At 37.3% G+C, this 25,645-nt stretch overlaps 1 protein-coding gene across 1 annotated transcript in view; it reads right to left on the bottom strand.

Annotated features, from left to right (window-relative positions):
- Window positions 1-25,645, bottom strand: part of LOC124171657 (trichohyalin-like) — a 62,274-nt gene that overhangs the window by 6,283 nt on the left and 30,346 nt on the right. The window contains exons 8-18 of the mRNA XM_046550884.1: window positions 25,497-25,625; window positions 24,646-24,774; window positions 24,112-24,240; window positions 18,306-18,434; window positions 17,788-17,916; window positions 17,254-17,382; window positions 16,838-16,966; window positions 16,568-16,696; window positions 11,034-11,111; window positions 10,415-10,546; window positions 413-4,013 (exon numbers count right to left, since the gene is read on the bottom strand). Of these exons, the coding sequence (XP_046406840.1) occupies window positions 413-4,013; window positions 10,415-10,546; window positions 11,034-11,111; window positions 16,568-16,696; window positions 16,838-16,966; window positions 17,254-17,382; window positions 17,788-17,916; window positions 18,306-18,434; window positions 24,112-24,240; window positions 24,646-24,774; window positions 25,497-25,625 (4,843 nt within the window). The remainder of the gene's footprint in view (window positions 1-412; window positions 4,014-10,414; window positions 10,547-11,033; window positions 11,112-16,567; window positions 16,697-16,837; window positions 16,967-17,253; window positions 17,383-17,787; window positions 17,917-18,305; window positions 18,435-24,111; window positions 24,241-24,645; window positions 24,775-25,496; window positions 25,626-25,645) is intronic.

Here is a 25,645-nt window from a genome sequence, read left to right as displayed (position 1 = left end):
ATTATTGATGATGATTAGGTCGAAAATGCAATATTTTTAAACCACAGAAACTCTGAGCCAAGCACTCCGATTGGCCATGAGCTTGCTCAGTTGCAGGATGCTCTACACAACTCATGACTTTGAATGCTTCGCCTGCTGGAGATCGTGATGTATCCAAGGCATCTGGCAATAGGGCATACTGGCAGCCAATCAGAGTGCTTAGCTCTAAGTTTCTGTGGTTTAAATATTGTGGGTTTGGTCTTAATCATCATTGATAATTTTGGTTCCTGCTGGCATCAGCCATCCAGGGTTAACATTTCGTGACACAATTTTTCTCCACTCTCTATACATGATTTTTTATGAAAAAAAAAAAAACGTTCATATTCATGTAAACATCCATGACATGAGGGTTAACATCACGTCTAAATCATACCTGCATTTTCTCCATCATCCAAGTTATCTGTAGAGGGTCCACTAATAGCTTGTTGCTCCGTCATATCATCTTCTTCTGGGCTTATGCTGCTTTGGCTTGTGTTGTGGTCAAGATGACTTTCAGAGTCCTGAATTTCCCCTTTGAAAAATAATAACTCAGTTTCTGATGTCAGATCTTTACTTTGTCCACCTGAATGCCCTGAGATTTCACTTGAAGCCATATTTTCCTCCAACATTGCAGCCCCATCTGTAATTTCTTTTGACTTCTTAAGTGTTTCTTCTCTCTGCCTGGGAGTACTTTTGGATCTCTTTGATGCCTCTTTTACTTCTTTCGGATATTTTTTCTTTGTCTGCTCGGCAATATTCTCAGAATCTTTAGAAGTTTTCTGGATATGACTCAAGCTATTAGTCATTTCATCATTACCGGAACCACTTTTTGCTCCTCTTGTATTACCCTTGCCTTTTTTTACATTTTTCTGTTTATCACTTGGTGCAGGACTATTTTCTCTTGAGTCTTTTGTCACTTTATCCTGACTAGTAATACTTTTTGCTCCTTCTGCAATTCCCTTTGCTTGCTCCATATTTTTTTGTTTTTCCTTTTGTGCAGGACTAATTTCTCTTTGCGTGGCCTCTTTTCTGGATTGTTCGGACAATTCCTCTTGATGAGGCACATTTTCTGATGCAGGTGCTGATACTCTATTTCCACAATCCAATGTTAAAACTAGAGCCAAAAGGAGTGCATCACCATCACATTCATCAGACTTCTCAGATTCTTCCTCACCACTCTCAATAATATCTTCTTCATTATCATCATCTTTCACTCTATCTCTTTTCTTAGTAACTTTAGGTTGGGCTTGCCTTTCTTGCTCACCACTAAAACCTTGCCCATCATCCTCCTTCCTCTTTTTTCCTTTCCTTTCTTTGGTTGAGTCTTTGGACATTTGATCTTTTGTCGGTTTCTTCTCCTTTTCTGACTCCTTTTTGTCTTGGGCAACTCTTTTAGATACTCCTTCCTTTGTTTCCTTACCCTTCTTAATTTTGGTCGCTCCTTCATCTTTTTTCCCTGCCTCTCTTTCATCACTTCTGATCTCCTCTTCTTTAAGTTTTGGTGTCTCATCCTCTCCTTCATGTCTTGATGTTTCCTCCTTTTCTTCAACACCTGATTCTTGCTTATCTTTTGATTCATCATCCTTCTCAAGCTGTTTGGTTGTCTCTTTCTGAGCCAAACTCTCTTCTCTATGTGACTCATCTTTGGTCTCCCTGGTTTCATCACTTTCATCAGTTACCTTTTTGCTTTCTTCGGGCTTCATTGCTTTACCTTTCGTAGTATCTGACATTTCTGTTTCTTCTGCTACCTCACCCTTTCCTGCTGAAGATTTTCTCTCCGCACCCTCCTTCTCATACTGTTTTACTCTCTTACCCTTTCGCTGAGTCTCATCCAGGCCTTCATCTCCCTCTCTCATCACTTTCTTTTTTACATCTTCTTTGTCATCTGATTCTTTCATGTGATCCAACTCTTTTGACCTGTCCATTTCCTTGTCATCCATTTCTAACTTATCTTCACTTGTGTCTGAGAATATCATTTTATCTTGAGCTTGACTTACATCTTTCATCTTATCTTCTTTGTCCAATATGTTTGCATCTTTGGTATCATCTTTGTGGTCATCCCCTCCCTTCCCTGATGTCTCCATTTCATCCAATTTTTTACCATAGCCATCAGTCTTACTGTATCCACTCTCATCTTTGTCGTGCTCCCTGTCACTTTCATCTGTTTTCTTCCCATCAACAGCTCCCCTATCCATCTCTTTTCTTTCGTCATCTTCATCTTCTATCTTTCTACTTCGAATCATTTCACCCTCCTGCTTCTCATCTTTAGAATGTTGTTTCTTAAGGACATGTGGTTGAGAATCTTCACTTTCCCGAACCTTACTATCTCCTGAATCATCTTTACGCTGTTGAATTCCTGTCCTGTCCACCTGTTCAAGACCATCCTCTTCATCATCCTTCTTTGGTGACGGTTTCTCTTTTAAGTACTCACTACCTAATTCTTCTTTGTCTGATTCTTTGCCTTTTGTTTCATCAGTATCCTGAGTTTCCCTGGTCTTGTCAACACCCGTTCTATCTGTTACCCTTAAGTCTTCCTCACCCTCTCTTGTTTTTTCTTTCTCTTCTTCTATTTCTTTTTCATGAAGCTTATCTGTGGCTTCCAATTTGGCAATATCTTGACCAGGCTTTGCAGCATCCTTAACTGTGTCTCTCTCACCTTCACCTGTTCCTTCTCTGTCTTTTTCACCCAACACTGATGAATCATCTCCTGTCTTTTCTAAATCCTTTTCTTCTCCCCACATTTTATCCTTAGTTTTCTCTCCATCTACCGTTGGTGCCCTCTCTGTTTCACCTTCTTTCTCCTCACGTTCAAAAATGTCTTTTTTCTCATGCTCCCCTTCATCACCCAATTCTCCCGAAATGTCCACTTTTTCCTTTTCTCTTTGAGACTGGCCATCCTCTCTAGGCTCCTTCTTTTTGTCCTCTGTCACGTCTCTTTCACCATCTCTTTCTCTTTCCACTGTCGTTCTCTCATCCCCACTATCACTAGGTATTTCCATTTCTCCAGTTCTTTCTCTCACCCCCATCTTCTTTTCATCAGGTGGTGTTTTTTGGAATCCAGCATCAATATCAGATATCTTGCCATCAGACACCTCATCTTGACTTTTACGATATCCCTCATCCTTCTCTTCCAGCTCTTTGTCTCGCTCATTCAATCTTTCCCTCATCACATTCACAGTGTTATTGAGTGAGTCAATTGTTTTATTCTTGGATTCTAGCATTCCATTGACAGTTTCTAATTCCAATTCTAAATTTTTCACATCTTCTTCTAGTTTGGCTATTCGTTTTTCATATTCCGCACAGTCTCCACTGGCACTTTCTTTGTATGAGTCACTTATCTCAGATTTTATAAGATCACTTTTTGAATCGTCTTTCTCAGTCACACTTGTATCAATTCCAAAAATGTCAGACAACCCTGGAACAGCTTGTTTTTGAATTATTACATCTATTTTTTCTATTCCACTATCAATCTGGTCTAATGACCATGTTTCATCAATCAGACTTTCTTGGTTGTTTTTCTCATCCATTTCAGGTTGTAAATTTGGTTCTTTATTATCTTCATCGGGTTTTCCATCTACTCCAATGAAAAATTGTCCTTCTTTTGCTGAGGTATCTCCTTCAATTTCTTGTGCTTTCAGTTCAATATTTTTATTCTTTTCATTTTCCAGTTCCTCTTCCAGTTGCTTTACCTTATCTTCTAGTTCTTGGATTACTTCTTCTTGCTCTTCAATTTTCTTCAAAAGTTCACAGACTCTTTCTTCCTCCTGTTCTCTGCATTTCTCAATCAATGATAGCTTTTCCTGAAGACAATTTATCCTTTCATTTAAGGCTGCAAAATTCACCATCTGAGCACATTCATCTTCTTTTAAACTTTCATCTCTGCCTCCTCTCTGTCTCCTTCTTCTGCTTCTTCGTCTCCGTGACTCACAGGGAGGGATTTCTTTTTCAGCTGTGCAGTCCTTAGAAATTTCTCTTTCTAGATCTCTAAGCATGTCCTTAAAATTAAAATTTCATTAACATTGCCTTTCATCTCCAAAAAGCTTAATTTATGCCATTAGCATTTATAATTAGGGCTCTGGATAGCTATTAAATTCATATTTGAATTACATGATCAGCCTCTAAGGGGTATTTTGAGTTTTTGACCATTCACGTGTCCTTCAGCAATCATGCACTTATGCTATCTATGTACACACATCAAAATGAATTGTTGTTCGTTAGTCTTGCTAAAACTGGAGAACAGCTGGACTGATTTGGCTAATATTGGTTTAAATATTTATGGATGTACAGGGAAGGTTTAAAAGGTGAGAACATTATTACGCAGGGCCCATGAGGACCAGGAATGGGCCCTGAATCATTTCCATTAGATATACTTGTAAATTTTTTATTAATGCCTGCAGACCTTTTTTCTTTTGCATATTTAAATTAGAGATAATGGTCACATACAGATGAAACACTTAAAGAAAAATAAATACACATTCTTATTCTTGCTATCGATTTTCATTTTCCACCTGATTTATGATAAATTTATAAAAATAATAATAAAAAGTTGTAATAAAAATGCTGAATTTTAGCATTTTCAGCTGACTGTCCCCTTGATGACGGACAGTATTGTTTGTTAAGCTTGACATCTAAGTTAATTCACAAAATAAATACTTTGGTAGAGTCGTCAAAAACTTGATCTGTCATTATTTATTCACAAATTTAGTATGCAAAAATTTTCTTCACTTACTGTATGCTAATTTTGTTATTAATCCTTTATTGTTCATGTTGAGACAGTCATTTGTATATGTGGCTTGACATGGCATCACTATTCACACTAAGTGTTTGAGAACTTGCTTTGATTATTTATTACAATGCCAAGGAGAAGACAACCTATGTCGCCAAATTCAATCAAATGTGAGACATGGTAAATGTACCGCTGACCAGCGGGAGACAGATAATAATAATTCTGAATCATCGTGGTGAATCTACTGGATTTGTGCCAGTGGAAAAGTATAATTGCCACAAATGGTGCCACCACAAGATCCATCATGCTCATTAGTTTCTGGGATGGCAAATGGTTCTGAAGAGTTCTTGCCCAAAATTCAAAATTATAATAATACAGGTGATACGAAGTTCACCAGGTCATCCACTTATCAATAAATATTTTCTGTCTTAATAAAATAGCTATGAACAATAAGAATCTTTAGAATATTGACCAAATGGGTAGAACAAGTTTTCATCTATGGGTACCTAAACAAATAAAATCCTTGTGATGGGATATTCAGAATTTCATTTGCAGCGCATAAGGAAACTCCATGGTGTCATATGTAGAATTCATGCACATGTTTTCAAAATTTTACATTAATATTTCGAGCTATTTCAATAATGATCACTGGGTTAAAGACACAGCCAGTACATTATAAGTCATTGAGAAAGGTGAAAGGAAAAAAATAAGTAAGCTGGTTGGCCTATTCTTATGGGTTTCTTATGGCCAGGCTGACAAACATCCTGAGTAATGGCAAAATGGAGGCATAACTTCAGCACTTCCCTACATGTTGTTATTATTACATCGTTTTATAGTATTCATTATGGCATTCATGTACAAGAATAATGTTTCCATTCTTGGTGCTTCTATAGTATAAGGAGAGATAACATCCTATGGCCATAATTTGAAAATCATTCACATTTATGAAATGACGGCAAAACCACGGTTGTAAGAAAGAAACGTGTTTTTTCACATGAATAGCAATGTAAAACATAGAAATACCAGAAAGAAAACTCTTATATCAATAATTTATTCATCAGGTTATCTGAAAAAAAACTAAAATTCATATATGCAAGATTGTGTGAACCTTGAATGAATTCAGTCCGTTTCATGCATGCAGAATCTTTAAGTTTTTCTATGTAATTACATTTAAAATTGGTACCTGTCCCTTACATACTTATCTGACACAGTAGTGCAGTGGGTTAAAATATGCAGCTGATGAGCTGTAGCTAACAAGTTCGATTTTCCCGGTAGCTATTTTTTTTTCTTTCCGTCATGAGGAAAAAGTACTTATATTATGCTTTGCATCTTCATAAGCAAGTCACTTGCAGTTTCTTAATTTTTTTCTATTTACAGGAAAATCTGTTTCAGTTGATCAGCTCTTATAAAAGACTCACTGAATTTCACTGGTAGGCTTTAAATTCATGTTAGGCAGAGCAGCTCTTAGCAGTGTAGCATGTGTAGTACGCTGTTCTTCTGCCTTTGGCCTATCTTACTTTGGTACAGTTGAGGACCTCAAATCCGGAATCCAGAAACCCGGAAAACCAGAAATCCGGAACGTTTGAAAATTCCTCTGCGTAGTGTTTCGACTTGCCACCTCGTGGCACCACTCTCTGAGCCTTGTTCTGGGATGAGTAGGAAGTTAGTACACGCTATGAACATACACTAACAACCTAGGCAGGGACATGTAGGGGTCTCAAATTGAGCGCAAAAGCCTGGATGCATTTATAAATTCATTAAATAACAAAATATAGAAGCATTTGCATAGATTTACTGTCCGACTAAGGAAGGTATCGATAGATATCGCAATGTCTGCTAGCAAATGCTATCAATGAAAGCAATTGAGTATGAAGAAAAATATGTAATTATTGCTCGTTCTCATCCAGTATTAAGCACATATAGTTTATGCTGTGGAAGTTAAGGTCGTGATTTGACGACTTATTTGGCAAGTTTTTTGCCTACTTCAATGTTGTGTACTTGAATCCATCTAAGGCGACGAATGTTCTTCTAGGGGTTGTTGTTGGACAGACTATCCACACATTCACATGTGCCTAGAAAGCTGATCCTTTCACATAGCTGAGAGGCTTGCGACTGTATATTTGCTATCCATTGGTTGCATACTTTAGTTGTGAGGTGCACAGTGAATATTTCACAATTTATGACTGATGTACGGCAGCATCCACATGTCTGAATGACGAGACAAGCTTTGCTATGCCAATCAATGGTTGATTGGTGATTGCCATTCATTGAATGACGCATGTTTGGTGCTCTCTTATGACCAGAAATCCAGAAACCCTTTGGTCCCGAGCTTTCCGGATTTGAGGTCCTCAACTGTACCAATTCTTCCCTAAAATCTTATCCTTGCCTTACATAAGTCCCTTAGCTTACGATAAGCTTTTTATCAAATTTTTCTATGAGAAAACTATAAGAAACAGATCACTCTCTCACTCATTGTGCTATCTGGGGAGGATTTAGGCCCGTAAAACTCATTCATATGCTAAAATAAATTTTAATGTTTTGGTGATGCACATACACAGTACAAATTTCACTTTGGTTTTGGGTATTTCATCATTAGACCTGAGTGGTTATAGAATTTCTTTTTGCAAGAAGATGGAGAATATACATGCCAAAATAGTGTTACTATCTGCACTTAATGTGTAAACAGATCTATTCTAAGTTCAGGAATTCCAGTTTAGCTATCACACTGATGTTTGCTAAGTGAATCTTAGAGTCTTAATCAAGGGGACTGCATAGAGGAGGCCTAACTCCATCCTATAGAAGGCTAATTTCTGTTGCCACTTTGGTTCGCATTTTAATTGGTTTTCAAAATTGTTCGTGGCACGGTGATGAGTGCAAGGCGATCTTCTTTTATCCAATATTTTTTTTATTAACTGTTAGTAATTTCAAGGAATATCATTAAAAAGCTATGGCTTTGAGAGATCACATCATCCTGTATTTAAATTTCATATGTTAAAAAATAACATATTTCCCCATGAAGTTCCCTTTGTCTGCCAGGGATGTGAGTGATGACTTTTATTAACCCATTTAAATGCACGGTGGGTGACAACCAGGCCCATGCTGGGCCACCGGGACACTGGGACATATCGGGGTGTGCCCTTCAGCCTGGAAATCTTTGGCGCCCCCCGGTAGTTCTCCTCAAGTAAAAATTTTTCCCTTGAAACAGAGCTGATTCTGGGCTGAAACTCCACTGAATGCGTGAAAACTGCCTTGAAACAGCCTTGCAACTGCACTGCACTGCCTTGTCACAAGAAAAAGGGCACTCAACTGACTCTGATGCCATTCTCCCTTGCAAGTCCATTGCATTTGAACTGCTTATCCCTTGCTGCTCCACTGATACTGAAATGGACAATAGCCTCAGGCCAAGCCGAATTTACGGCTCCACTGCATCTCTCTTGCGGAATGTCTTTACTGCCCTGCCACAGAGCTGCTGCAGCATTTGGGTATCCCCTCTCCCTCGTGAATTTGAACTGCTTCTCCCTTGCTGCACATGAGCTCTACTGACACTGAACTGGACAGTAGGCTCATAGGCCAGGCCAACTTAATAACTCCACTGAATCTCTCTTGTCGAATGCCTTTACTGCCCTGCCACAGAGCTGCTGCAGCATTTGGGTATCCCCTCTCCCTCATGAATTTGAACTGCTACTCCCTTGCTGCACGTGTGCTACCCTTAGTAAGTTTTGCCAACGTACGGACCCCATCTACCGGACATATAAGCGACCCCTGTTTTCAGCGGCAATGCATTTTTTAAATTTAGCTTTTGGCAACACGCATATCTTTTCCCGTGCTTAAAGCTGTCGGCTGCCGTTATTTCTCTCAAGTTGCTAGGAGCGAAAGACGAGTGGTGAGCGTGGGTTTTGGCATGAAAAGATTGATGGCATAATTATTTTCCCAGTACTTTGACGGTTGTTAACAGCAAGAATTAATAGAAATAAGGTGAAGGGGAGAATGAGGTCGGTGGTGGTGACTGCAGTCCATTCCTTCCATGTTTAGCCATGAGAACGTTGACAGTGAATTTGTGTTTTAATCCAGGCAGGTTTAAGGAGCTCCTTTTTCAGGGTTCATGCCGCCAATAACGAATTCTTCTTTCAACGCCTTGGCGACTGCCGTCCACTTTTCCTGCCTCATGGATACCCTGGACGAGGAGGAGAATACACCGACCGGTCATCAATGCTTCGCGCCTTCCGTTAGTCATCCTGCGGAGTCCCTAACTCCCTAACGGGCTCAGTGAGCACGAGCGGGCTTTCGAAGAAATAAGGAATGCGGGTGGGTATCACTATAGTGCAATGTAAATTTACTGCTTATACTTATTAGTTACTGCTGATAGTTTTGGAAGCTTGCGTGGTTTTTTTTTGGAGTTCACACATAGCCTATGTAACGAGTCATCACTTCATTTTTCAATTGAACTATGATGCAAAGCGCATGCTTCCTCAGTGATACTTTAAGTTTTGCTTTCTATATTTTGAATGCTTCACATTAATGCACCATATAACTAATAAGCCAAGTAAACTAGAGTTTTTTTTAATGTGCAATTTTGCTAATTTGATTTTGAGTTAAGTCGTTTGTGACTCTCATCAGTCATGTTTCTTTTCTATTGCAGGAGCATCTAACTTCCGGGACCTCTTTATTTAGAAAATTTTGGCATGTGCTTTTAACAGTTATTAATTTATTGATGTATTTTCATGTTCTAATAAATTGTGTCTTGAAAAATGTTGTGGTCATTGCAGTAATAACTATTGTTGATTGCAATCACCTGTCCACCCTATATCTTTTATCATGCATGCAAAATTGTGGGAGAAACCTGTTATGTGATCATCCACTGTTGGCTGGGTTGCGCAAGTAGTTAATTTACTGTGTTTCATATGATTTGACAAGGGAATTTTAATGGATTGGGTAGGGGGATTGTATTCAGCCAAACAAGGGAGTTTCAGCCTGTCATACAAGGAGTTTCAGTCTAGCTAGCCAATGGAGTTTCAGTCTAGCTGGCCAAGGGAGTTTCAGTCTAGCTGGTAACCAAGGGAGTTTCAGTGTAGCTAGCCAAGGGAATTTCAGTTTAGTCGGCCAAGGGAGTTTCATTGGAGTAGCTGGAGTACTTAATTGCACTGCTACTGCACTGCCATCCCTCTTCCAAACTCCACCGGTTTTGTTTCAATTTCAATGCAGTTTCAGCATAGAAGCAAGGCAGTGAGTTTCAAGGTAGTTTCAGCCCAGTTTCAGTAAAGTTTTAAGGGAGAAATTTTTACTTGAGTCCCCCTGCATAGCGCTGGCGCCCTCTGCCCATGGCAGTCCACCGCCCTAAGATGGGGCCCAGCACGGGCCTAGTGACAACACATATAGTGGATCTTCTTAAGGATCCTCTTTTGTAATATTTGTGGTCTTAATGTAGAATATGAACTAATATCCAAATTTCATCAGTCTTACTTTATACTAGGCTTTCTATCAGGCTTGATATAATATTATAGTTCACTAAAGTACTTAAGAGGGAATAAAATGTTTGAGATTAAATAACTATATTTTAGAATTAGATTTTCCAGCAATGGTTTTCTTGATTGATTGTAGGTGTTGTATAATTCGCCTTTAAAATATGAATTTTTATATAGCCAATGAATATTTATATATATTTCCACTAACCTCCACAGCTTTTGCTTTAGCATCTGCTTCTTCCTGCAAGTATTGGATTTTATCATGATCAAGGTCCCCAGCCTCACCTTTCGATGATTTTCTCTTTGCAGCATCTTCACTCTCCCATTCTTTAGGTGATTCCTAATGAAAAAATAATTAGATTAATATAATGATAATAATTTTTTGATGATTTTGAAACATAACCATTCCATTATTCACGAAGCATCTATTTTCATAACTATCATGATGATCACTTATAGAATAAAAATTGTTCAGTGTTAGCAGCTTCTTCTATCTTTTATGGCCAATTTGGCTATCGAGCAATGATGCCCTGGTTTCAGAGTAGACATCAATGAGAGAATGTAAAAATATATGAGCAAACTGGCCATTAACTTTAAATTAGCCCAAACGCTGGAAAATCCACCAACATCACATGTTATCAAACCCCTAAATACATTTTTTAAGTATGTATAAGTTTCTCCCCATGTTTAACTCAACAGTCTATTTATTTACATCACGTAATAAATATTCAAACAATTATCATAATAAATACGTTAATATTAACAAAAGTAGGAAATAATTATGGCAAGCATTTCTCTAACTTGAAGTAAATGTTTTTCCTACTCACATAATCAAGATGGAATCCTTCCTCTTCACCAAAATCTCCTTGAGATGCAGAAGATTCTTTCCTCTCAGATGATCTTTTCTTGAATTTTTATAAATTTTTTTGTGGATAGAATAACACATTTTGATTGAGTGGTTATTTATATGATACACATATTATTTACCATACTTTAAGCTAAAAGCATATTCCATGTAAAAAAGAAACCTAGGAGCACTAACTAGTAAATTATGATATAAATGAAAATTCATATTTTATTTAAAAATGGGTTCTGTCCACATAAACACAAACAATTTGGAAGCTATTATTACAATGTTTGAAAGCAAATAATTTCAAAAAGTTTACTCTGTCCAGATAATTTTTTTAAACAAATGGACTTGAAGGATAAGTCAACATTTCTGAATAATGGCAAATTAAATTTTCAAACATTTCAGCAGCAAAAATATTATGAGGGTTGCATCTGCACAATTCAAAACAAATACTTTAGCATATTTTGAAAAAATGAAAATTCTTTTTCATAGATCAGAATAATAGATAGTAGAATGCAAAGGCGACACTAAAAGGGGACAATTCAATGCTACTAATTTTAGATCAATGTATTTTCAAGCTTTAAGGGCCAACTATGTTGCCTTTGCATGTTATTGTCTTGACTTTATTTATTTACTCATTTACAGTAAAACCTCTTTACATCGTAATGGAGGGGACCAAATTTTGGGCAATTTGATGTATGGAGGTTCACTATAGAGAGGTTTTAGTGGTAGGCACCATTTTTTCATATCCTTGGGAAATGAAAGGTGCTACTGTCTTTTAAGCCATTATATTAATATATTTAAATATATAGGTATGCATAAGTGAACATATATTTACAATTTAATGGTTACACAAAGGTAAAAGTAAATTGTTCAAGAGGCTTTTTTAGAAAATAAATTAGTTAATGGATTTGCTTAAATTTTTTTTCAAACTCTTTCGAAATAATGTTTTCAATTCCACGAGCACTTTTTAATGCAATTTTCACTGTAAATAAATCACTGGCTGTTTTTATTAATGCCTTTTGACCTAAAGAAATAATTCCCTGGTCTAAGGGTTGTAATTTACTAATAGTGTTCGGAGGAAAGAACAATAGTTTTATATTTCGAAACATAATTTCTTCATCCTCGTATTTAACTGCCTAAGTTTATTTATTTGTGCAGCCTAGGTATACAGTTTCTTCTGTTTTTCCTCGGTTTTTTAAAATAGATGCGAGGGTGAATGATGGTATTCCAAAGGTCTCTGCCTTCTGCCTGTCCTCGTTGATGGCTTGGAAAATTGCTAATTATGTGGTAAAGTCAAGCAGTCGCCTTCTTTTATTTCTCGAATCCATCATCAGCCTATGATTAATTAAGTAATTTTCATATTTTTTTCATATTTATGGCAAATAATTGAAAATATTCCTTATTATATCTTTTAGAATTGATTTATCATTCTTATAACATGTGACTTGTTAAAGATTATAAAAAAAATAAATAAACACGTGACTACCGCAAAAAAATAGACAAAAAATTGAGCGTAATTTTGAACATTTTGTTGAATTCCCTCTCTCCAAAATACAATGCACGTAGCGTTCCGAAGAAAAACTCTGTCGAGGGCACACAGAAACGCTAGGTCTGCCAAAGGACGTGATTTCCCGGCGAGAATGCTGGGCGAACCACTTCAGAATGCGGCGGCGACGGTAAAAAATTTCATTGCCCTACCGCATATCAGCTAATTAGCTGCCTCCTTCACCTAAAACTGCCGCGCATGGATTGATGTTCGTTCAGTATTGCTAGAAATTGACGTCCCGGACTCCCGATGGAATAGTCAGATTTCGCGGCATAAATACGCAGGCAAGACATATGACTGTCGCTAAGCGCAATAAATTTTAAACCACGATCGTTCACGAAAGCATCGAAAAAATTACCAAGGCGGTAGTAAGAAAGTGCTACACCGGGAAATATGGGAATAAAATAATTGCGAAACTGTATTTGATTTATTTCAAGTCGCGGAAAATTCTCGAAATATTTTAATTTTAGAAGCGGAAGTAGCAATTCGGTCGAGTAATTCAGTCTCCATGGATGGGAGTGAAGTTAGTTGAAATATTTCCGTCAGTAAGTGATTTTAGGCTGCGCTGGTCGCCTCTTTTATTAACTGAACATAGTATGTAGGCACTTACAAGAAAATAAAGCCATCAGTAAAAGAAAGCGAGTGTTATCGCGTGATTTTGACCGTGATTCAAGAGAAAACGATGAGTTCTGTCTTCATTTACCGTCACTTAATATTATTAGGATAGTTGGATGCCCTAACTAATGGTTAACGTGAAAATTATTTAAGGCGTATAAGAAAAAATAAGCGTGAAACATTTATCGCTGAAAATGTCATTCCATGTAGGTAATCGCGGCTGCAGCTGGTCTCTAGTTGTCTCGGTACGATTTGCGGAGGTAGTTAGGCCGCCTCGGGGCTGTCTTGTTGGTACGATATATAGAGGTTTTACGAGATAAAGAGGTTCACTACAAAGAGGTTTGCCTATAAATTTACATGTAAATCTGACGGGACCGGAGGGTTGGTACGAAGTATGGAGGTTTACGATGTAAAGAGGTTCACTACATAGAGGTTTTCAGAGGGAAAGGGTTCGCCTAAAAACTTTCGGCAAGAATTGAGGAGAAATAGGAGTTAAGTAAAAATATTGTGGCTGACACAATTTCCCTGTCAGTCTGAAATTATGACCTTTATTTTTTGGTTTTGCTAACCCACTTGAAATACATCATGTTTTGGGCTAATTATTTTCTTAATGTCATGTAGATTTAAAATTTTGGTTTCTTTTGTGAACTCTTGAAAATTATACCTCAATATCTTGCCCTTCTTTAGTTTTTGGGTTTCATTCTTCACCGTATTGAAAATTATCCAGTGTAACGCTGATATAGAAAAAAGATTTTTTAGTTTTAGCTAAGAAATAGGCGCTAGAAATAGGGGTGCCATAAACAGAAATAAATATTAGCGTGGAAGGGAGAAAGAAAAAACTAAATAATGATCGAATTAAATGCTTCTCGGGTGTTTGTCCGGGTAATGCGCTCCATCCACCTCCAAGCTGACGATTCAATCAAAGATACTTCGAAGAATTGAAGAACCTGATGAAGACGTCTAACGTTGTTATCATGGTCGTAAATTTGTGAATAAATATATATTTGTAAGCACAAAGTTCTTCTTTTTTTTTAACTAAGATCCTTCGTCATCAATGCCGTCAATACCTACCAGGTGTTAGGTGCTGTGATTATAAAATTATGTATCTCTCTTCTTCTCTGCAGACTTTCAATAAAAATTAGTAATTTGCTTTTTCCTTTCCATGCTACGTACTACTTATTTTACGATTATGGCACGACTCATTTTTAGTGCTAATGCAAAAAAGCTTTTCTCTGTATTAATGATACTTTGTATACTTTTCAATACGATGGAGAAAGACACACGAAAACTAAATGAGATCAAGCTTAGGTGCATGTTTTGGGGTATCATTTTTGGGAATTCACACAAGTGAACTAATACTTCACCTAAATATGCTGAGAAATGAAAAAATGTGTGTTGTACGAAAAAAATGAATGTGGATAATAGTTTCTCTCTTTATTTCCCCGATAATGGAAGATACTTCTCCAGCTTTTCTCCAATAGGAACCTTGCTCCTGTCGGCATAAAAGAAGAAAGACTTATTATATAAACATGGCACCTCACTCCCATCATAAATGGCCGTGATGAAGAATTAAAAGTCTTCCATTTTAACGTCTGCAAAGATGATGGAGCACGGCAACCGGACGGAGGCCCCGAAAGAATTGACTTCAAATATTCGCTGGTAGAAAATCATATCCTACGCAATTTATGATTGTAACTAAATCATAATGAAAATAACTACATATTTACTCATCACCTCAGGCTATTCATTACTAATATGTTACATACATACTCATTATCAAGTGATCATACTTTTAAAGGGCCCGTTGTTTAAGCCTTGTAACATACGTTGGTTTTTATGTCAATCCAATTTTTTTTGCTAATTAGCTTCAAACTCAAGTGCAGTAGACTTTGTGACCAACAATAGTATTGTTTGTTAGGGTAGGAAGGCAAATAAAATTGGTCTGTAATTAAAACCCATTATTAGCACAGTATGTTATTTTGAGGTAACGACTGACAGCCTAAGTCATTTGCACAACGAGGGAAAGGTATAGAAGGAAGTGTGGAGAGAAACCTGGTGTTGGCATTAGCCTGCTCTTAACCTTTTCCCTACTGTACACGTATATATGCGTGTGGACGTTTCCTGACCCGGGAGACGACAGGCGTATATATACGTGTGAGATTTTCCCGGCCAGGAGAGCGAAAGCCGTATATATACGTTTTCTAGCTCCCCCCCCTTTTAGGACGGTCATGGGTTTACGACGTCTTTGTCTCGGGACCCAACGCTTAGGGATTAGGATCAACCCTCGGAATCCAGGAGCAGGTACCCGGACCCTTCGTCTTTTATAACCCCCCTCAGCGGTACGGGACAGCGGTCATTCAATTGTTTATACAGTCAATTTTCGAAATAAATATTTGTTCATTTCTCAAGATATATACAATAAGAATTGAATTATTTGTCTTTTGAGCAGCGTTTACAATTTTCAAACGAAATTCTACGACAAATATTAACTTATATCTCGAGTTATGTATAAACATCAACATGGAAATTGTTGCTTCGTAAAATGCGTTAATAATGGCCTTAGAACTTCGTTTAAAATTTGACAATGCTCAGATAAAAAAAAGGAATTCAATTCAAAGTCTGTAATTTACGTGCAAGCAACAATTATCCATTTGCTAAATACATATAAGCAATACATAAGTTGACCACGAACCAATGCCGCAGGTATGGTTGTAAACCCGGAAAGGAGGGAGCACAACTACTCTCGGAGTCCGAGATAATGCGAAGTCCCTACGTGGAGGGGTCGAAAAAGGTTCAGCGAGACCCTTCTTAACGAATGCCCTCCAAAAATGCTCCGTACCAGGAGAAAGAAGTCTCTTGGGGTTCAGTACAGCAGTCAGGCTAAGACGAAAACTCCGCCGTCTCGAAAGGGTTAATGAAAGGCAACAAGGGGACTTCCACTTAATGTCCCATCTGATGGACCAAGTGCTTTTTGAAGTACCCTCCACAAAGCACTCAAGAGGGGGTATCTGAAATATCTCTGCCACCACCAGGATTTGAGACTCGACCAAAACGATGCAAAATCAACACTCAACCACCAAACCAACCCAATCACCTCACCAAATGTTTTGAAGAGTAGTTTTGTTGTTAGGGATGAATATCTTTCATCAGATTACACATCAAAAAACAATAATGGTTTAAGCCAACTTTACCTCATTTGATTAGTAGTTATGTACGCAGCATGAGCAGATATATTCAAACATGTTAGTCCAGATATCAAATTGAATATTGAAATTAAAATAAATTTAAATTTATTTGTAAAGATCTTATTCAGAGATTAGAGCAGAGACATACTTTTGAATACTTACTGAGGTAACACTAGGTTTCCGGAAGCCTTCATCAAGAGGATGATACTGATCAGATGGAGCATAATCTTGGTCCATACCAAATTGGTCTCCACTGACTTTACTATACTCTGATATGGATGAATCTCTTTTCTAGAGAGAAAGAGATAGTTAAGCATTTAAAAATAAGTATTTATTCATAGGTATCTATTAATATGTTTAAGTAGATATGTAATGAGCAATATACAGAGTACCCATAGTGGATTATTAGAAAAAATAGACAATTCAACATACAGATGCAACACTAAGTTTTCTGGATTCTTCCTCTGCTGCTTCAACCTCATCAGAGGCAACATAATCTTGGTCCATGCTCCGTCGATCTTCACTTATTTTACTATGTTTTGAAGTTAGAGAATCTCTTTTCTAATGGAGCAGAGAAGTGAATGAGGAAGCAACATGATACAGTTATTTTTATGTGCTATTAAATACTTAGGTATACTTTTATTTCAATTGTTATAAAGATAACTTGCAACACAGGAGAGTCAATTAGTGAAGTACTTTAAAGTATGTTATTTACAAATAAAACATTAATATTTGTTAAAATGTACAATTTTTTTGAATTCCAAAACAAATACTACTTTCCTGATACCCCTCGTATGTAAGACAGAATACCCTCAGTTTTGAAAACCGAAATATTAATTCATACTTACAGAAGAAACACTAGGTCTTCTGGATTCTTCATCTTCTGCTTCAACCTCATCAGAAGCAACATAATCTTGGTCCATGCTCGCTTCCAGTCTACTTTTTTTACTCTCTTTTGAAGCTACAGAAGCTCTTTCCTACAGGAAAAAAAACATGAAAAAATACATCGTAAAACTTTTTTCTTCCATAAATGTGCATAGCATATTTTTCTTATTGTTTTACTGTTAATATGGAACATGAAAGATCTATGTTCTATTTTTTCCTTATGCTTCCATCTAGGTTACTGCTTTCATCTTTCTATCTACCAACAATTCAGAGGATGCATTATCCCTCACACAGAGGACATAAAATATTGGCATATGCTCATTCTTATGTCTTCTAAAGATGGATGAGGTACCTTTTGAAATATTGACAGAAATGAAGATTGAAGACTAGATTTGGGTGAAAGTCCAAGACAATTTCACCCTCTTTATCTATAAATAATATGTATGTTTATTAGAATTCCCACAGTTTTGAAAACAAAAATATTGATTCATACTTACAGAAGAAACACTAGGTCTTCTGGATTCTTCATCTTCTGCTTCAACCTCATCAGAAGCAACATAATCTTGGTCCACACTCGGTTCAAGTCCACTTTTTTTACTCTCTTTTGAAGTTATAGAATCTCTTTTCTACAGGAAGAAAGAAGCAAAAAAATACATTTTAAAATGTTTTTCCTTCCACAAAGGTTCATATTATATTATTCTAATTGTTTTACTGTTGATATGGAAGACGAAAAGAGCAATATTTTATTTTTCCCTTGTGCTTCCATCTTCCTATCTACCAACAATTCAGAGCATGCTTTATCCTTCACACAGATGACATAAAATATTGGCATATGCTCATTGTTCTGTCTTCTAAAGATGGATGAGGCACCTTTTGAAATATTGGCAGAAATGAAGACTGAAGAATAGGTTTGGGTGAAAGTCCGAGACAATTTCACCCTCTTTATCTATAAATAATATGTATGTTTATTAGAATTCCCACAGTTATGAAAACAAAACTATAAAGTCATACTTACAGAAGAAACGCTAGGTCTTCTGGATTCTTCATCTGCTGCTTCAACCTCATCAGAAGCAACATAATCTTGGTCCACACTCGGTTCAAGTCCACTTTTTTTACTCTCTTTTGAAGTTATAGAATCTCTTTTCTACAGAAAAAAAGAAACTAACATAATACATTTTAAAACGGTTTTTCTTCCACAAAGATACATATTATACCATTCCAACTGTTTTACTCTTAACCCATTAATGCCCAGATCTTTTTTCTTTTCGAAAATACTTTTTAAGTGATTTTATTTCATTAACACCCATCCTAAGTTATTGGAAAAATAATGAAAAAATTCTAATAATATTATTTAAATAAATATAGGGTGGGTCGTTAACGACCCATTGGGCACAACCCCTATTACGATGTACGTACATAGTATCGAGAATTTTTTTTCGAGGATTTCAATTTACTTAACTTTTGTATTGGTTTTCACTGACAATTCTACCAACTAATGGAGTTGAATGAATTACATATGTAATTATATAACTTTTAAAAAAATCATTGTTTTTTTATAATTATACATGACGTATAACAAAAGGCGTGACTCCGATATATTAGGGAAAAGATTTTATTCGCGAAAATTGGGGTCAGAACAATATCATTTTAAATTTAACAAATTATAATAGCAATTGATATTTGTTACATTTTTGGTGTTAAAACATTACAAAATCGGTGTTAATAGATTTACAGTCATGTGTGATAGTTAGAAAAGCATGTACTATGAAGCGGTACCCCGCATCTTCGGCATGCCCTGACAGTTTTGCTGCGGCAAACTGCACATCGGCGCCTTGGTTGCCCAGTAATAATCAAATGACCACCGTGGTGTAACCGGGCTGGCTTCCCTACTTTCTCCGCAGAACTTGTTGGACCAGGAAGTTTAGGCTCAGTACCATACTTTTGAAGAATGCTCTGGACTACTTGCCTCCTAAATGATAAGCCATCGAAAACTCTGCCATGGCTTTTACTTAGAATCCATGCATTGATCATGGCCACATCCAACAACCAAAATACAATAGGGATATACTATTTCTTCCCTCTTATTGCAATTCTATATTCAGCTATAAACCTATCTAGTAGGTCCACACCCCCCATGTTTTGGTTATATTGATCAATTAAATGTGGTTGTGGTACACTAATTTTCCCTTTTTTTGACACCGAATATCTAGTAACTTGATGGATTGGGTGAATACCGTGAGCATTAGACATAAAATTCACGAGATCATTATCCTTCCATGCAACTGCAACAATATTTTCCACTTTGTTAATTCGTGCCTCAAATTTTCCCCTCTCACATTTTTCCATATCTTTTTTACTAGGCAAGGGGCAGCGATCCATTCTATTTGATCGGACAGTACCGGTTCCCAATATGCCGCGTGATGCTAATGCCGACAAAAGCTTTGCACTGGTAAAAAATTGTCAAAATAGAAAAAGAAATTCACCTCAGGAAAATTTTCCTTGACAACATCTGCTTTCTTTAGGACAACGGACTCCCCAAGCCCTACATTAGGTGGTCGCATTTCCCCTGCCTGTTTTCCCTGGTATAAATCTACGTCAAGGCAGTATCCCTGACGTTCGGCAGCTACCCAAGCTTTAAAACCAAAACGTATTGGTTTTCCCCTAATATATTGTTTGCACCCATGCCTTCCGAAATAAGGAATCATGGACTCGTCAACTGATACATGCCTCTTATCTGGAGCGTTTTCAATGAATAATTTATTCAACTTGTTAAGGAAAGGTCTCACTTCAGCCATTTTGTCGCCAGGAATTATAGCGTCATTTTTGCATACATGTAGAAATCTTAAAATCTCCTCGAATCGGTTTCTCCTCATTGAATTCACAACTAATAAATTCCGCACATCATCTGCACTCTCCCAATACATGCGTCGGCGGGGAAGCGGGACGTAACCAGTCAAATATAGAACACCAATGAAACAGTACATCTCTTCAACTGTTAGTTGAAAATTCGGAAAATTCTTTGAAACAGCGTTTTCAACCGTTAATTTCACGATCTCAGTTATTAGTTCCTCGCTAATAAATGCTTCCCAAAAATGAATAGGGTATGAATCATCCGTAAATTGGGAAGAGTTTTTATGATTCATCTCTACGGAAACATCAGGGACAGGGGATATATCTCCGTGTTCCCAGTTGGTGTGAGCAATTTCAACTCTGCCACGTGCAGTATGGTGGCCTTTACTTCTAGTCTTACACTGTCTTGAATGTTTTGATGTACTTGCAGTATTTGTTGAACTTGTACTTGGGGTGGGTATCTGGAGTGATGTAATATCACCTTCATCTCCCTCGTCGTCCTGAGGTAGGGAAATGATAAGATCTGCCTTGGCCTGAAGTTGGCGACGAGATAGTCGATCGGGATCACAGCATTCCTCGTCACCAGAGTCACCCTCTGATTCAACTCCATCAACAGGAGCCTCAATATAAATGTCAGCCCCTGTCTGCGGGATTTCGTTTGGATCAGTCGTCTCCAGCGCTTCTAATATTTCCGCAACAGTCATGCCTTGTAATCTTTAGATGGAAATATGAAATAATAGGTAATGCTGTGGTGGTAATATAAATACTCAAAATAGAGATGAATTGTGAATTAAAATGTATATGATATACTATTTTCAATTTTAAATGCAAGGAGAGTATTACTAATTTCAAATTATTATTATCCTTTGAGTACTCACAAGGTTTTCCGGTAAGTCATTCCCTTGCCATCCATGCTTCTAGCAGCCGTCTACTCTTCCGAATGGTTTGCTTACCGCGTAAGAAATGCCCTCCACATTATGTTCCTCAGACACAGCGAGGTATGTATACACATGGCGCCTCGTCCACCAACGTCTCGGACACCCGGCGCTCACCCGGGCGCCTTTTTCGTGTGTCAATCCAGACGGGGGCCAGACATCGGGAGCATACACCCCTCCGCGCCTGTCGCGAGCCCGGGAAATGGTTATTGGTACCCGCTAGATTTCCTGAGTGGCCGTGGCGTCGATGGACGACGCGCCAAAGGCCAGTACATGCGTCGGCTTCATCGCAGATGTATGGATTGGGTGGGTGCTATTTTCAATCAGGCACAATGTAAGTGATTCGTGGAAAGAAAATTGAAATACCCTTACCACAAGCCTATAATATGATACAATGACCAAATACACTACGAAAGTTCTTCATTGGGCATTTAAACCGTAACGTCTGCATGTGAAATACAGCCTGGCTCGGGGAACATGGTCTTCGGTGTTGTGCCCAATGGGTCGTTAGCGACCCATGCAAGATTAAACCCAAATATTTTCGATCCCACTCCACTTATATGAAAAAAAGCTTATCAGTTACTTTATTTGAACTTATACTAGAAAATAATGACCATCTGGGAAAAATATTTCATGGATAACAATATTTAAAAATTAATTGTTCAAGGGGATGCACGATTGCGTCACAATGACGTTTTTAAAAAAAATAGTGTAAATGATGGTATGCGCATACAATTGTATATTCGTTGAATTATATAAGCTTAATGTTTTAACAAACTAATAAAAATATTTTAACACTAAATCCAACAATATTTTACGAGTTATAATTTTTTTTCGAAGTGGGTCGCTAACGACCCATTGGGCATTAATGGGTTAATATGGAACACAAAAGATCTATATTTTATTTTTTCCTTGCGCTTCCATCTAGGTTACTGCTTTCATCTTCCTATCTACCAACAATTCAGAGGATGCATTATCCTTCACACAGAAGACATAATATATTGGCATATGCTCATTATTATGTCTTCTAAAGATGGATGAGGTACGTTTTGAAATATTGGCAGAAATGAAGATTGAAGATTAGATTTGGGTGAAAGTCCGAGACAATTTCACCCTTTTTATCTATAAATAATATGTATGTTTATTAGAATACTAGAGATGTGCATATAGCATCCGCGAATATCTCAAATACTAGAAAGTATTCGATATTCAAGGTCTCGAATAGTTACGCTAAATGTACTGTCTCGAATACCTCGAATACTTTGAATTTTACGTCATACACTGTCGCACGCATGTCGTTGGTAGTTGACTCGGAAAAATTTAGAGAACTGTAGTTGTTTAGTGCATGCAGCACCGTTTTAGGCAAATTGACGAATTACATCAAATTCGTGGATTAGAGGAGTGAAAACAGTTCGACATGGGGAACCGAAAATGATCGGGTGAAAAAATCTGAAAATCCCAGATTCCCCCCACCAGGAGAACCTCACTGCCGTGTGATAGTAACTATGTAGCACAATTACCAAAATCCGCTACCCCTCCATCCATCAGCCCTCGGCCTCCGACGCTTTCCTCCTCTCTGAAATCAAACAAAAGGTGAAAAGGTCCCAGCTCGCTCAGGGTTCGTATTACGAAGACCATAAATGAAAAGCTTCAAAAGAAAATATCAAGTTACAGGAGAATAATAGAACCGTGTTTCAACTTTCCCTCTTTCTCCCCCACTGACCTTTTTCTTCATACCTGCTTCGAAGTTCCCCATTTCTGGAAGTCAACTGCTGCCTGAGTACTGTGGGATAGTTACATTAGCGAATTTTCCAAGATCCGCTATCCCCCTTCATTCAGTACTAACCCCCCCTCTGAGGCTTTCCTCTTCTCTGAAATAAAAAAAGGTCCCAGCTCGCGCAGGGATAATATTACGAAGACTTTAGCTTCGAAAAAATATCAAGTTACACGAGAACAATAGAAACGTGTTTCGCACCCCCCCTTTTCTCACCCTCTGAAATTTTTCAGCCTACCTGCTTCAAAGTTCCCAGTTTCTGGAAGTCAACTGCTGCATGAATTACCAATTAGCCTAAAAGGTGTCTAACAATGACCATCGGCCATTGATATTACACCTTTATTGGATTATTGAAATATTAGTAATGTGCGCGTAATTTAAAAAAGAATAAGACCAAACGCGATGCTTTTCTGACCTTATTTAAACATTTTACGTGAGGAAATAAATGTCAAGAGACGACGGAGACTTAGCATTCTGGCGAGACTTGATATGAGCGGCAGATCTTCTCGGAAGTTGATGCGGTATTTTTTTTCTGAAAACATATTTCAAGTTACAATTTATGAGTTGTGCTATAAATCTCTATTGTTACAGTCACAGACGAAGGGATATTTTCTCAGGATATCTGGTGTCTCCCTGATAGCAATTCGAATTCATCTTATCTCGTGAGAACTTCCAAAGTTGGACAGAAAATAATTGAAGAAAATCCGATGGAGAAGCGCGTGTATTTTGCAAAACGCCTCAGATTGCCCGCTAGCACTTGACAGCAGGAGTGGGGGTAAAGCGAGCTACCTGTTGAAAATAAGAAGTTGGATGAAGCCGAGTATCAGATGGGTGTGCCGCTGAAATGGCATTTGGTAGATAAGAATTTGTATACATCAGACAGAAATCCAACGTAGCAGTGTAAATGCCGAGACGGCATGCAATCATTTTTCGCGAGGTGGTGTGTGTCCCTTTAGAATGTTTGAAAGAGATGTTCGTTGAATCAACTATATGCCCAATTGCTTTCATAAAATTAAAATATTCCATTTATCAGCTAAATTCCTGTTCAAATCCATTAACGGAAATCAAAATTACTCCCCAAAATCTTGTGTTTCCTGCTGCATAGGCAACCGAGTCAAACATTCCCGCATTCGTCGTTTAGTATTTGAGGTATTCGAATATTCGAGCAATGATTTAATATTCGAATTCTACTATTCCACTATTCGACCCATCTCTATAGAATACCCACAGTTTTGAAAACAAAACTATGAAGTCATACTTACAGAAGAAACACTAGGTCTTCTGGATTCTTCATCTGCTGCTTCAACCTCATCAGAAGCAACATAATCTTGGTCCATGCTCGCTTCCAGTCTACTTTTTTTACTCTCTTTTGAAGCTACAGAAGCTCTTTCCTACAGGAAAAAAAACATGAAAAAATACATCGTAAAACTTTTTCCTTCCATAAATGTGCATAGCATATTTTTCTTATTGTTTTACTGTTAATATGGAACATGAAAGATCTATGTTCTATTTTTTCCTTATGCTTCCATCTAGGTTACTGCTTTCATCTTTCTATCTACCAACAATTCAGAGGATGCATTATCCCTCACACAGAGGACATAAAATATTGGCATATGCTCATTCTAATGTCTTCTAAAGATGGATGAGGTACCTTTTGAAATATTGACAGAAATGAAGATTGAAGACTAGATTTGGGTGAAAGTCCAAGACAATTTCACCCTCTTTATCTATAAATAATATGTATGTTTATTAGAATTCCCACAGTTTTGAAAACAAAAATATTAATTCATACTTACAGAAGAAACACTAGGTCTTCTGGATTCTTCATCTGCTGCTTCAACCTCATCAGAAGCAACATAATCTTGGTCCACACTCGGTTCAAGTCCACTTTTTTTACTCTCTTTTGAAGTTATAGAATCTCTTTTCTACAGGAAGAAAGAAGCAAAAAAATACATTTTAAAATGTTTTTCCTTCCACAAAGGTTCATATTATATTATTCTAATTGTTTTACTGTTGATATGGAAGACAAAAAGAGCAACATTTTATTTTTCCCTTGTGCTTCCATCTTCCTATCTGCCAACAATTCAGAGCATGCATTATCCTTCACCCAGATGGCATAAACTATTGGCATATGCCCGTTATTATTGTTGTGTCAATGGGTCAAATTAACTCTGGATGGTAAGGTTATAAGCAATATAATGACAAATAATTACAAAAGCCCCAGACGCCATACACATGTTCGTATGCCATGGTGGTTCCCTACTACGAGACCCCAAGAGCCCATTCTCTCAATCTCAACATACCTAAAACAACAGACTAATGAACAAAATCCAACATGGCAGCAGAGCAAAGCGATACATATTACAGACTCAGCTCAACACAAATAAATTTACCTACACAACATCTTCCCCCTTTTTAAATAAGAAAAACCCTATACAATAAATGAAAATTCAGAGCAACATACACAAAAATTACATATGCCCTCTAAAGATGACTTAGGCACCTTTTGAAATATTCACTGAGATGATTGAAGAATTGACCTAGGTGGAATTCTGAGAAAATTTCAACTCCTCGATCTACCATTAAATGCTATGTATAAATAACGGAATACCCTCAGTTTTGAAAACCAAAATATTTTCACACTTACAGAAGAAACACTAGGTTTTCTTGTTTTTTTATCTGCTGTTTCAACCCCATCAGATGCAACATAGTCTTGGTCCACACTTGGTTCTAGTCCACTCTTTTTGCTCTCTTTTGAAATTACAGAATCTCTTTTCTATAGGAAGAAAGAAATGA

This window comes from Ischnura elegans, chromosome 1 (genome assembly GCF_921293095.1).
Source record: "Ischnura elegans chromosome 1, ioIscEleg1.1, whole genome shotgun sequence".
Lineage (NCBI taxonomy): Eukaryota > Metazoa > Arthropoda > Insecta > Odonata > Coenagrionidae > Ischnura > Ischnura elegans.
The sequence above is the reverse complement of the archived record's forward strand: the minus strand, read 5'-3'. Positions and strand labels throughout refer to the sequence as shown.